General features: G+C 33.4%; 1 protein-coding gene across 3 annotated transcripts in view; it reads left to right on the top strand.

Annotated features, from left to right (window-relative positions):
* The window catches only part of EXOC2 (exocyst complex component 2), a 210,240-nt gene that overhangs the window by 143,926 nt on the left and 51,326 nt on the right, over positions 1-14,988 (top strand). For all 3 annotated transcript variants that reach the window (XM_006918860.3, XM_025051694.1, XM_006918862.3), the window contains exon 22: positions 1,818-1,934. In XM_006918860.3, coding sequence (XP_006918922.1) covers positions 1,818-1,934 — 117 coding nt within the window. The remainder of the gene's footprint in view (positions 1-1,817; positions 1,935-14,988) is intronic.

Below are 14,988 nucleotides of genomic sequence, written 5' to 3'. Positions count from 1 at the left end.
AGGTTAAGAATTTAAGTCACTCAAATAGTTTTTCCATTTTAGGGGAAGAACCATACAGATTATAATGAGAAAAATCAACCAAAGAGAGTTAATTAATAGCGCACAGAAGATGCAGCAGGTAGACTCGTAGAGAAGGCTAATATTTGGAGGGAAGATTTTTGAAGAAAAAGGCGATTAGGGATTGATTTTATAACTGAAAATCCAGTTGAGAATTTGGAAGAGTGCATCATGTTTAGAGTGCCTGATGAGTCATTATGTTTATTTTATGTGCTTTACAAGGTCCACATAAGGGTAATACCAGGCTTGGGGCAAAAGGGAATATTGCCTCCCATCCCCAGCCTTTACCTGTACACCTCTTCACTGCTTTCCTTCTGATTTTTCACTTGCCATTTAATCACAAAATGTGGATAAGGAGTATATATCCCATAACCCTTTTTACCTTGTTTTGTACTTTATTTCCCATCCACAGATTAATTCAGGGCCATTAACAATGTTTCATTTGTTTGAAGGTACTGTAATAATTCCTTGGCATTTTAATTACATTTCTTGGGGAACAGAAAAGGTGTTGAATGAGCTACACTCTGCCTGAAATAAAGACAGGCACATTTTAAATAAAGAAATTGAGAAAGTTTTTAAAAATTTGATGAAGTTAAATGAAGTTATTTGAAGATATAATCTGTGCTTGGCAATTGAGTTCAAGGAGTATATATTCATCTGTGGTTTCTATACCTCAAAGACCCAGGAACCTATTTATTTCCATGTTTATTGTATTGACTTCAACTTAAGTTATTCTGATTGCATATGAATCAGTAAACAAAATATGGATGAAAAATTTTCCTGGAAAGTGGTTTTTGCCTTTGATTTTAGTCAAGGGATCTTAAACTAAGGCCTTAAATTAGTCACATTTGTTCCAGAGAATGCTCTTCACCTAAGGGAGCACTGGGATCATGCTCTCAGTGAGCCACAATAGCCGTGACAAAAATAGTACTTCTGAACTGTAAAAGATGTTTTATTCATCAGCATTGGGGCTGGTAATTTTGATAAGAAATTACTTTATGTAGCTAGAATCCTGAAGAGTATAGAATGTAGGCCTCTAGTCCTCTCTATGACTGACACTGAGGGAGAGTCCCCTAGCCTCTGTGCCTTCTTTCCCTGTAAGAAGGAGACTATTCTACATCAAAAAAAAAAAATCTGTGAAAGCTCAAGTTTTTTGAAGGAGCCCATCATGTGGATTGTATTATAATTCTCTTATAAACTGTTTTCTAAGAGTTTCCACATTTTTGTTACTACTTAAAAATATTCATTTTTTAAAAGTTTTATTTTATTATTTACTAGTTGCAAGAATACAGTACGTTAGTTAGACATTTGTATAGTTTATAAAACGATCCTCCTAATTGCTCTTTCTCTTTTCTGGGCTCTCAAAAATATTCATTTTGTAGCTTTTTTGTGCACAAAATATTAAGTAGAATAACTAGTAAAGTAGTTATTCCTCTCTTGCATTAGAGCATTAGATTGACAGCTGATCCTATTATTTAACTGTGTTTCATCAATCTATGTCTCCATACACCTATTAAATTTCAAAAGGAACATTCTTTAACTTTTTATTGTATAATAACGAGCAATTAATAGAATTACAGAATTGTATTGTTTCTCTCTGTATTAATATTGAGAAAGAAGGACCAAGAAAAACAAAGTGTCAGCTATTGATATTAAACACCAAAATTATCATTAAAGTTAATAAGTAATAAATGTTATGTGTTAGACTCTCAATTTATTAATTGTATATGTAATTTTTTAAAAATTTGTTTCACTTTTAGGAACAGCAACTTTTGATAGTCCTAAGTAATTGCTGCTACCTAGAACGTCACACCTTCCTAAATATAGCAGAACATTTTGAAAAGCACAACTTCCAGGGAATAGAAAAAATAACACAGGTAAATTAATTATGTTAAATGGACAAGTTGGTTGTTTTATCAACTTAGTTTCCAGACTGTTTTCTAAGCATCCTCTTTCTTTTGCTTTCCTACACTTTTCCCTCTGCTTGCTCTCCCCACACCCATATTCCTTCCCCATCTTCACCCAACCCTATCTTTGAATGATTGCTGTCCTTCTCATAACTCACCTTGAATCATTAATTTAATACACTCATCTTTCCTCTAGAACAAAGCTTTCTCAAGGTTAGAGCTGATTTACTCCTCACCTAAGCTGTTCAAAAGTAAGAGAATAAAATAATGAGGGAAAGGCATTAAACCCAAATCTTTAAGAATCATCTCAAATTTGGCTCCTTTTAGATTAAAGTTTTTATTTATAGCCAACAGCAAACTCTGAGCCTGCAGAAAAACCTCTTCCTGCTTATTCACACTTCTTCCTCTCTCCCTTTCCATAAGATTGCAGTGATCCTTTTGCTTTACTACTTAAGCAGGCACACAGGTGCTTGAGCACTTGTGTGTGTACACATACACACAACTGGCTTACAACAGACCTTGTACCAGAAAAATACAAGTGCATACTCTCCACTCTATAGTCCGTAGCAAGACTGAACAAAAATGAGTCCTGTATTAATGGAGTAGGTTTTTAAAAAAGTTATACTTTGTTGTGTATATTTGTTACACAACAGATTTGGACCAGAAAAGTACAAGTACATATTCTCCACTCTGTAGTCCGTAGCAAGACTGAACAAAAATGAATCCTGTATTAATGGAGTAGGTTTTTAAAAAAGTTATACTTTGTTGTGTATATTTTTTTAAGTAAGCAGAAAAGGAAAATGTGAAGTAACCTTGTTATTAGAGGTTGGTTGGTTCCTGAGCATGTTTATCAGATTTCTAAGTAAAACTAAGCTAGAACCACTTTTTAATGTCAGTACAGTTTTCTCAGTGCAAAGAGTAAGAAAGATAATCATCTTGTTAATCTTATAATCAAAATGTACTCTTGATAGATTGCATATTTTTTACAAATGATAGTTCTAGTTCATGAGCTGAATTGGGATTTTTTTTTTTTTTCAAAGAATGAAAATATCAAAGTGGGTGGCTCTGTCTTGTTTTCCTGCCTTTTCGTAAAGATTAATCATCCTGATGAGAAATGTTGTGACTTAAGATTATAGGGCCAAAAGTCAAGTTTATTTCCAGAAATTTTTGTATTGTGAATTGCAAGGTACTCTCTTGCAGTAAGTAATGGGCACTTTGTTCTTATGCAACAACAATAATAATACCTGTATATTTATTGGAGAAACTTTTTATCATTTAAAAAATATATGAAATGATTAGGAATTGTATATAGCAGAGCAATAAGTTAGGTTTTCTTTAGGGTTTTACAAAATTTTAAGTAGGAACTATATATTGCTTCAGTTTATATTATTAAGAAGTAGAATAAAATTGATATATAAAGAGACTTAGGTATCCTTCTTAGTCTTTTTCCAGATCCTTTTGAGAACAAGCTAATATGAAGAATTTGGGAATGCAACTTAGACTAAATGGTAGGCTAGTTCTCACATTCAGAATTAGAATTTTTTTCTGAATTTTTAAAAAAAATTTCAATTTATAGTGGGCATACGATATATTAATTTCAGGGGTACAACCTAGTGATTAGACATTTATATAACTTACAAAGTGATAGCATCGATAAATCTAGTACCCATCAGGTACCGTATAGTTATTACAATATTATTAACTGTATTCCTTATGCTATACTTTAAATCTCCACAACTCTTTTGTAATTACCAATTTATACTTAAGCCCTTCCCCTTTTTCACCGACCCCGCAACTCCACTCCCATCTTGCAGCCATCAAAATGATCTCTGTATCTGTGAGTTTGTTTCTGATTTATTTTTTTATTGTGTTCTTTATTTTCCACATATAAATGAAATTGTATGGCTTTTGTCTTTATCTGACTTACTCCACTAATAACAATACTCTCTAGTCTAGGTCCATCTATGTTGTTGCAGATGGCAAGATTTCATTATTTTTTATGGTTGAGTAATACTCCATTGCATATATGTACCAGCTCTTCTTTATCCATTCATCCATTGATTGACACCCAGGTATACTCAGTATCTTGACTATTGTACATAATGCTATACCTTAAAAATAGTGTTTTAAATTTCTTCAGATAAAATACCCAGAAGTGGGATTACTGGTCCTTCTTTGTCTCTTGTCACAGCCTTTATTTTAAAGTCTATTTTTTCTGGTATAAGTATTGCTAACCCAGCTTTTTTGTTTGTTTGTTTCATTTTCATGAAACACTTTTTTCCATCCCTTTAATTTCAGTCTGTGTGTGCCTTGCAATCTCTTGTAGGCAGCTTATATAAGGGTCCTGTTTTCTTATCTATTCAGCTACCCTGTCTTTATTGGAGCACCTAATCCATTTAAATTCAAAATAATTGTTGATAGGTATATAGTTATTGCCATTTTATTATTCATACTTATAATTTTTTTTTTCTTTTTTCTTCTTTTCAAAGAACTTCCTCCAGCATTTCCTGTCATATTGACTTGATAATGAACTCCTGTAGCTTTTTCTTGTCTGGGAAGCTCTTTATCTGTCCTTTGGTTCTAAATGATAGCTTTGCTGAGTGGTTGTACCTCCTTACTTTTCATCACTTTGAATATTTCATGCCAGTTCCTTCTGGCCTGCAAAGTTTCTATTGAGAAATCAGCTGACAGTGTCAAGGGAGCTCCCTTGTAGGTAACTAATTGATTTTCTCTCGCTGCTTTTAAGATTCTCTCTTTCTCTTTAACCTTTGGCATTTTAATTATGATATATGTTGATGTGGGCTTCTTTGGGTTCATCTTGTTTGGGACTTTCTTTGCTTTCCTTCACTAGGTTCAGAAAGTTTTCTATATTTCTTCAAATAGATTTCTTTTTTTTTTTTTTGATTCCTCATTCTCTCTCTTGTCCTTTTGGTACCCCTCTGATGTGAATGTTGTCCCAGAAACCCCTTAAACACTCCTTTTTTATTATTATTTTTTTTTATTTTCTTGTTTCTTTTCTGATTGGGTGATTTTTTTTGCTATCTTATCTTCTAAATCTCTGATTCAATCCTTTGCTTTATCTACTTTATGTTGATTCCTCCTAAGGTATTCTTCATTTCTCACTGGTTCTTTTTTATGTTTTCTATCTGCATTTTTATGTTCTCTGTTTCTTTGTTAAAGTTCTCATTAAGTTCATCTACTCTTCCCCTAAGTTCATTTAACATCCTTATAACCAGTGTTTTGAACTCTGTCTCTGGTAGATTGCTTGTCTCCATTTTGTTTAGTTCTTTTTCTGAAGCTATGTTTTGTTCTTTCATTTGGGACATGTTTGTCTTCTACTTTGGCTTCCTCCCTGTGTTTGTTTTTATACTAGGTCTCCTGGTCTTAATAATTGATAATGCAGTAGGTCCAGTGAGATTCAGTGGGGCAGTCTCCCTGGTCACCAGACATGGGTGCTCAGGTATGTCCTTTTTTTGGATTATGTGTACCCTCCTGTTGTAGTTGAGCCTTGGTTTCTGTTTGCATGTCAGTTGGAATGATTGACCCTTGGGCTTATCGAATGTGAGGACTGGCCAGTGACTAGTGGAGGAGCTATTGCACAGGGACTGACTCTTTGGAGCAGGATTCACTTTAGCAAGGCTCTGATGCCTTCTCAGTCTGCCTTTTTGGTGTGTCATGCTTAGATGTGGCCTTGAGTGGTGCTCCGGCTCAGACTAAAGCTGACCACTGGATGTGCAGGCCAGTGGTACTCCCTGCGGGGCTTGCTGCAGGCCAAGTTCACCTGCCACCAGTACCCAGTCTGGAGCCATTTCACATGAGCTACCAAGCAATCTGCAGATGACCGCCACACACACTCGGCTTGGATGTGCCTCAAGAGGCCAAGCCACAAACTTAGGCTGACTGTCACTACTACTGGGCTTGGGACTGCTCAGCAAGAGATACCAATGATTATTTAAAGCTAGAATGAGTTCATATATATAATGTTATTTGATGCAGATAGTCCTAGGAAGTAATTAAAGAAGATATTAACTTTTTTTTTCATGCAAAAGGATGCTCAGAGAGGTTAATGATTCGCTCTATTTAAATAGCAGAGCAAACAGCACTCAACATTAATTTTTCTCATTCCAAATCCAGAATGTTTTCTGGCTCCGCACCATACATCTTAAAATAAAGAACAAAATTATTCCCATGAAAATATACCAAAGGAATAAGACATTTACAGTAGCTGTAATTATATAATTTCAAGGAATTTTTTAAACATATGTAAAATGCTATTTTAACCTGTCTTATTCTTTAAAAAGCAAATATCAAATTTAGAGTTTGTATAATTGCAGATTTTCAGTTGACTCGGGACTGTAGTCATTAAACAAGTCTGTCATTGAATTCTTGATTGAAGTTTTATTCCAACATGGGAGTTGTAAGGACAGCTTCTTTTTTTTTTTTTTTACTATGTCTAGGGAAGATCTTTTACATACATCAATCAGTTTTAAAGATTTTTGAGTCACTTGAATCGTATGTACCATATTTTACACACTTGATTATTTTAGCTTAATTGTATAATACTTAAATTTTGTTTGAAACCACTTGAATTCATAGATGTGAATGACTAGTTTTATGTCCTTTATATTTATTTTAGCTTCCCCATCTCTTCATAATGTAAATTAGGTAAATTATTTTTAGAGGCTCTTTTTAGAAAATAAATTAGTTGTAAATTAATCTGGGAGTTTAAGTTCTTATAGACAGGAATTATCAGTTGATCAGCTGTGTCTCTGCCTACTAAATACTTAATTTTTGGCCCTATTTAATTGCCTCAAGTTCCTTGTGTAAATGGAGAGGGTAAAAAGAAACACAAACATAAGGAGATAGTACAGCTATAAGAACTCAAGGACTTTATAACTTATAAAGTAAAATATTTTCTCTCATGTACAGAAGTTAATTCAGAAAAGCTTTCCCAAAGCAAGGAAGGAGATAAGCTTTCACATAGAAGGTGTTGTTTCAGAGATGAAAGAAAGAATTTGGGGAGGTGGAGGAATTAAATGTGTAAAAACCATTGGTTCACTGGTTGGATAGGATGCGGGATTGCTAAATCAAAAACCTTTCACCTGTGGGGTTCTATAGTGTAGTGATTAGCATGTCTGCTTTACTCACAGAAGGTCCTTGGTTCGCGCCCTAGGTGGAGCCATGGACCATGCGCCAGGGGCCCCAGGCCCTGGGTGTGCACCATGAGTGCATGGGAGGAGTGGCCCCACCTTCAGAGATCCAGCTCTTAAGGGGAGACAGCAACAACCATAGGTCAGGGGTGGAAGTGGGAGGGAGGGAATCAAAGTAGGGGGAAACGTTTCACCTGAGCAGATAAAATTCTACCACTATTATAGTTGTCTTTAACTATATTTTTACTATTTTTGTTCTCTGGGCTTGTGCTTTGTTTCCTCTTCATACTCTAAACAGTTTTCTTAGGAGATCTTATCTACTCCCGCTGCTTCATTTATTGATGCCCATGATTTCCAAAATGTTTATCTTTAACCTACATGTTATTCCTAGGACTTAGTTCTGTTTCTTACCAGACATCTTCACTAGAAGTTTCCACTGGGATCAGATCAACATTCTCAAACCAAAATAATCTTCCTTCCTCTTTCAAATCAGCTTCTTTTTATGCATTTTCTGTCTTAGTCAATAGTCATTGAATCAGCAAGCCAGGAACCTGGTAATTGTTCTTGACTCCATTCCTCATGAGAGTTTATGCTGAGTCTTCTCATTTCAACCCCTTAACCATCTTCTGAATTTGTCATCTTCTGAATTTGCAGTTCTTGTCCACACTCTGTCCTTTTTCACCACTGTGCAATTGCAAGAACCTCCCTCCTAAATTCTTTGTTTAATGTCTAAATTCTTTCACTCTCCAACTCATCTGCGGTGTTTCAAGGATGAGCTTTCAGAAATACAGATCTGATTATATTGTTCCTTCTCTTTCCCATATTTTAGTACTCTGCATTGCTGAAGAGTAAAACCTAAGTTCCTTAAGCTGATGTATGAACAGTGTTTTATTCTTTTTTCATGGCATTCAACTCTCTTACTCCAGTTACCTGTCATCTAGCCACTCATCTTTCCTTGAACATTTCATGTAATTTGTCTGCTCATTCATTCATTCATTCTACATCAGCTTACCAGGCTCTATTTTAAGAACATTTACCATAGCTTGTGTTGTACTGTCTGTCTGGAATGGCTTTTCCTCAGCCTCAGCTTGACACAATCTCGATCATCTTTCAAATCCCATCTCAGATACAGATGTCTCATCTTGTAGAAAGCCTTTTATGGCCTCTCCTTATATATCATCCCACAGTACAAATTGGAATCAAATCCTCTTCTTCTTAACATGCTTGGTTCATAATGTTGGAATAGCATTTTAACACATTATATTATGATTAGTTTAATATTGGTATATTTTTAGATTATAAGTTTTCAAATATTTTTTAATTAAATACTTTATCCCTACAAAAGATCTTATATAGCTGTAAGATATAAGAATAATAAAATGAACAAATGTGCACCCACCAATAAGCTGAAGAACCCTTCATGCCCTGCACATTTGCATCACCCTTTCCCTGTAGAGTCACTTCTGCATTCTGTGGTTTCTAAACAATGAATTGTTTAATATTACTTACTTTTGACTTTTAAATAGCATAAATGGCATTATATGGTATGAATTTTTCTATACTTGCTTTTTCCATTTAATATTGTTTTTGACATTTATACATTTTGCTATACATAGGTTATGCTAATTTGTAAAATGACTTAGAGTGTCTCCCTTTTTTATTCCTCTGAAAGAGTTTGTATAAGATTGGAATTATTTGTTTGAATATTTAGAACTCTGGTAAAATCTTCTAAGACTGGTATTTTCATCGTGAAATGATTTTTAATGACTGTCTTAATTTCTTTAATGTTCAAAGAAATATCAGGTTTTCTGTTTCTTTTGGTTAGTTGTGGTCATTTGTATTTTCTTGGCATAATATTTTTATAATAGTTTCATATTATTTCAATCTCAACTACATCAGAGGTTATGACCCCTTCTTGTACTTAAGATTGAATACTGAATTTTTTTAGTCTTTTTTTCTCAATCAGTCTTGCCAGAGCCTTTTTAAGAACCATTTTTTGGTTTTGCCCTCTCTTTTATTCTTTCTTTCTGTTGTAATAAGTTGGACACTTAGCTTAATTGTTTTATTTAGTAGCTCATTGATTCCAAATCTTTCTGCCTTTTTAATTTGAACGTTTAAAACTATGAATTTCCCTCTCTCTAAAGCTGTGTCCTACATACTAACATGTTATTTTAGTTTTCAGTTTTGTATTTTCTAATTTTAATTTTGTGTTTTTCTTTGACACACAAGATATATAGAAGTGAGATTTTAAATTTCCAAATTGTGGGAGCAGTTCTTTACATATTGGGAGTTAGTTTTCTTTGTTAAAGATTTCTAATTTAATTGCGCTGAGGTCAGAGAATATTATGTTTTCACTTGCTTGAAACTTGCTTTGCAGGATATATGGTGAGTTTTCTTAAATATTTTACCTTGCTTGAAAAGATTTATGTACAACAGTTTTGATTACCACGTTCCATATGTGTGTATTAGATGAAGTTTGTGAATTATGTTGTTGAATCTCCTGTATTTATTCCTTTTGTTTGTTTATATTAGTCTTTAAAAATGTCGATTACAGAAAGAGATATATGAAAGTCTTTCTTTGGCTACTTTTTAGATATTTTCTTTGTCTCTGATATTCTCTAGTCCACTATGTAGTCTCTTGGTATGATTTTATTATGCCTTTTTTTCCCAACTGATATCTTTAATCAATTTTGGAAAATTATCAGTTTTTACCTCTTTGAATATTTATTCTTCTCTATTCACTCTTTTTATCTCCTTCAGCATCTGCTATTGAATATACAGTAGATCCTCTTAATCTATTCTTCATGTCTGTTGCACTTTTCTTTCATCTTTGTTCCCTCATCTTTAATTCTCTGTTATGATTAGGAATACTCTCTTCAGCTCTCTCTTCTAATTCACTGTTTCTACAGTTGTGTCTAATTTTGCTGAAATTTGCTATCTATTGATATTTCATTTTAGTTGTTTTTCATTTTCAGAAACTCATTTTGGCTTTTCTTTTACTAAGTAAGAGAAAAATGATTAACTTACTCTGGAATAGTATGATTTCAAACAGTATTGTAGGAGATAGTGGCAGTATAGCTTTTTCCAATGTCCCTCAATGTGTAGGTGGCCAAATCAAATAGTCTATATCAAATAAAAGACTATCCCTTCCTCCCTTCCTTAATAGAAGATTAGAGCAATCAAGTGAAGCCTGATGAATGGGATGTGAGGTAGTTAGCTTGATTTTAAAAAATTCTCAGAAAATAAAAGCTTTGGGAATGATAAAGATTAGTAGTAAGTCATCAGGTTAGAATCACAGTGGAAGGTGAAGGGGGTGAGGAATGATGGTGCTCACTGACAAGTCCTAGAAATATCATCTGTTCTTCTCTTTCAGGGTGACATACATTCTGTTTTATATACAGTTTTCTTTTTTTGTTTGTTTGTTTAATTGTACCACCAATCTACTAGAGATTAAGAGTTTAGTTTTTAAAATTATTTACCTGGCATTTATTTTGCCCAAATTTGGTAAATTATAGTTCAGCAACATAAAGGAACGTCAGTTTGCCATTTGTCCAGTCATCCATTTATAAAGAATTAAAAATATATATTAATTCGACTGAACCAAGTAATCCAAATTCACTTGGATAGAAGTTCTGATTAGAGTTTGATGAGTTTATTTCTATAGAGATGGCACAGTTAAATGTACTCTTTTCTATCATCTTTGAAATGACAGGTTTCATTTTCCAGTTTTTCCTTTCTCAGAAACATGCTTTTTAAAAAGCATTTTTACCAAAAAGTTTTTAAAATAATAAAGTAGAAAATTTAAATTGGAAACATTAAAATAAATCAAAATAATGATTTTACTTTTTTAACTATTTTAAATGGGTTGAAGGCAACTGAATAGAAATTGAAGAAATGTGACATCTGCTTAGCAGGTGTTCATTGGTCAGGATCTGTCCATGATGAAGAGTTGCTATAATACAGGTCAGGCCATATGATATAAGAATATCTTTTGATATACATATTGCTGCTAAAGAAGCTATAATGGTAGAATATTATATTTGCTCCTACATCCAATATGCTGCCTCCTGTTCTGTATTTCTGTAAGTTATAACCAACTGTTTGGAGTACTTTAAAAGGTGCTGCCCAGTTGTAAAGTGTAGGAATTTATTGAGTACAGCTGTTTCTGAGTACATAGTTATTGAATTAGCAATCTTCCCCTTTTTTCCCTTAGATAGGTGCCCTGTTGTGGTTAGAGATACCTTACCTAAAAGGATAGTGTGCCCTGTGCCCTCAGGCATCACCTTCTCTTTGAAGCCTTTTTCGGTTCCCTTCCTAGTGTCCCTTAAGCACTCCCTGTCTGCTTCCTTAACAGCCATATTTTTTAACATATAGTCTTATAAATGTTTCTTTTTTTGTTATTGTTTCTATTAGACTGTGATTTCCTTTACAGGATTTTTTTCCATTTAACTTTCATTCATCATTATCAGGTAGCGCTATAATGATGGATGGACTTTATTCTTGCATTTTGAGTCATGTTAAGCAAACTTAGTTAATATCTATGTTCATAGCTGGTGCGAACAGGGCATTAGTGAAAATAGGACAGTTGAAATTATAATAACTGCTGCTAGCATTTATTATGTACTTTAAATATGCTGTACAAGTTTCATAAATTATCTTTTTAAATTCTCACAACAAAATTTGTGAGGTGAGTACTTTACCTTAATCCTGCTTTGTCACAAATTAATACTGCCACTCCATTCTCTTTTTGTTTCATTTGCCTAGTATCTACTCATCCATTTATTTTAAAAATTGAGGTATAATTTACATACAGTAAAACACACAAGTCTTAAGTGTACAGTATCCACCACCCATAAATTTTCTCTCATCCCCATTCTAGTCTACATGCACCCCTCTCACCACTATTCTGATTTCTATCAGAATGTATTATATTACCTGTTCTTGAACTAAATGTAAATTGGAACCATGCAGTTTGTAGCCTTTTGTGTCTAGCTGCTTTTGCTCCAACTTAATAATTTTTGAGAGTCATTGAAATTGTGTGCCCATCAGTAATTTATTTTCTTTTATTGCTAAGTTTGGTTAACCAAAATTTGTTTAATCATTCTTATGGTACTGGCCATTGGATTGTTCCAGTTGTAGGTTTTTATGAATGTAGTTGTTGTAAAAGTCTTTTTCTGGACATTTGTTCTATTTTATTATTAATTCGTTGTTAATCTCTTAACTGTACAGGGTTTGGTTTCTGCAGTTTTAGTCCTCTACTGAGGGTCTTGAAATGTATTCCCCTCGAAAAAGGGGAACTACTATATATTCCTAGATGTGGAATTGCTGGTCATGGAATAGGTTTATTAGAAACATTGAATAGTTTTCCAAAGTGGGTGTCTAATTTTATACTCAGCCAACTATGTATGAGTATTCTAGTTGTTCCACATCTTTGCTGACACCTCATATTATCATTTTTATTTTAACCAGTCTCACTGCTTTCATTGACTTTTCCTTGATAAATAATGATGTTAAGCATCTTATACATTCAGATATTCATATTTAGCTAGCTTTTTTTCTGAAGCGCTTGTTCAATTCATGTACTCATTTTTTAATTGGGTCGTTCACCTTTCTATGAGTGATTTTTAGAAATCTGGGTATAAATTCTTTGTGTGTGTGTGTGTGTGTGTGTGTGTGTGTGTGTGTATTCCAGTTCCTGGCTGCTATTCTGTTTTTATAATGGTGTACTTGGGGTAGAAATTTTTAATTTTGGTGCAGTCTAGTTTACCAATTTTTAAAATGTTTAATGCCTTTCATATCTTGTCAAAATTTTTACCTGCTTCAGTGTCCTGAATATTTTTTCTCAGGGGCTTTGTAGTTTTAGCTGTTATATTCAGGTCTGTGATCTTTCATTAAGTATTGCATTTCGTTCATCATTGTGTTATTATTATTATTACACATATATTATAGATTTTTAGTATGTCTTGAAACCTTGGTTCTTTCTTTTCTGATATTTTATTTTTTCTTTCCATATTGCATGGACTTGGACCTCTGTTACAATCTTGAAACATATGTGGTATGAGGGGACATTTATCAAGTCCTTTTTTTTTTATCTATTGAAATAATACCACTTCTGTATAATATATTCTTTTTATTTATAGATTCGATTTGCTGATAGGATTTTTATGTCTTTTTTCATGTGGGCTGTTGGTCTGTAATTTTCTTTGCTTGCAATATCCTTGTCAGTTTTGATATCACAGTTTTGCTGGTCTCACCAAACAAAATAGGAAATATTCTCAGGCTCTAGTCTATTATAAAGTTTGTGTGTGATCTAATTTCTTCCTTAAATGCTTGGTAGATCAGTAGTGAAATCATCTGGGCCTGAAGTTTTCATCATGTGAAAGCATTTTAAATAATGGACTCTTGTGCCATTTCTAGAAAGGTGTGTTTCTTAGGAGTTTATTAATTTTCTCTATGTTGTCTGACATAAAACTATAATAACCCTTTCAAGAATCAACTTTTGAAATTGATGGCTTTCTCTAATATTAATCTTTTTAAATATTTAATTGATTTGTGCTTTATACTTAATTATTACTTCTTTCTTTGACTTTAATTTTCTCTTTCTAGCTATCTGAAGTAGAAGATTAAAACATTAATTTTAAGCCTCCCTTCTTTTAAACCTTTTAATAGATGCATTTTTAGCTATAAAATCCACTGCTTTACCTCTGTTACACAGATTTTGATAATGTATTTTCATCGTCATTTTGGGTTCTTAATAGTATTTCCTTTATGGATGCCTCTTCTCTTTCAAGAATTAACATTTGTATTTTATAATCCCAAAGCATCTCTAATCATCTATTTAGGTTTATGTTTCTAAATATTTGAGAAGGAAAGTGATGACGGAGGATGGAAGGGAACTCAAAGTTCATTCCCCACTACTATTTTCCTAAATTGTTCATCCTCCTCAATCTCATCTATTTGCTTTTAGGTTAGAGTCCTTTCTCAAGTACGTGGATGATATATATACTCTTTGAATCCTTGCATATCCAAAAATATGTTTCTTGAATTTTGTTAGTGAATGATACCTTGGCTAAATATAGGATTCTTGGGTTGCATTTCTTTTATTCCTCTAGATATTATTATGGTAATTTCAAGTTCTGATGTTGCATATGAGAAATCTGATATCAGACTGATTCTTTCTCCTTTATAGGTAAAATATTTTTTTTGAGAATTTTTAAAAATTTTTTATTAAGTCGATTGGGGTAACATTGGTTAATACAATTATATAATTTTCAGGTGTACATTATCATTTGACATCTGTATATTCTATTGTGTGTTTAGCACCCAAAGTCCAGTTTCCTTCAGCTACAATATATTTTACCCACTTTACCCCATCTACCTCCCCGCTCCTCCCCCACCTCACTAGTAACAACTAGTCTATAGTCCTCTGGTAACCACTAGTCTATAGTCTATGTCCATGAGTCTCTGTTTCTTCTGCTCATTTGTTGCTTTTAGATTTGTATCCCACATATAAGTGATATTATGGCTTATTTCGCTTAGCATGATTATCTCGAGGTTCATCCATATTGTTGCAAATGGCAGTATTTCATCTCTTCTTATGGCTGAGTGATATTCCATTGTATATATGTACCACAGCTTCTTTAGCCAACCATCTGTCATAGGACACTTTGCTTGCTTCCATGTCCTGGCCACTGTGAATAATGCTGCTATGAACATTGGTGTGCAACTTTCCTTTCGTATGTGGGTTTTCAAGTCTTTGGAATAACTACCCAAGATGAATTGCTGGATCATATGGTAGATCAATTCTTAGTTTTTGAGGAACCTCCATACTATTTTCCATAGTTGCTGTACCAATTTGCAGTCCGCCCAGTAGT

Source organism: Pteropus alecto, unplaced genomic scaffold (assembly GCF_000325575.1).
Source record: "Pteropus alecto unplaced genomic scaffold, ASM32557v1 scaffold58, whole genome shotgun sequence".
NCBI classification, from domain to species: Eukaryota; Metazoa; Chordata; class Mammalia; order Chiroptera; family Pteropodidae; genus Pteropus; species Pteropus alecto.
This window is presented reverse-complemented; position numbering and strand designations above follow the sequence as displayed.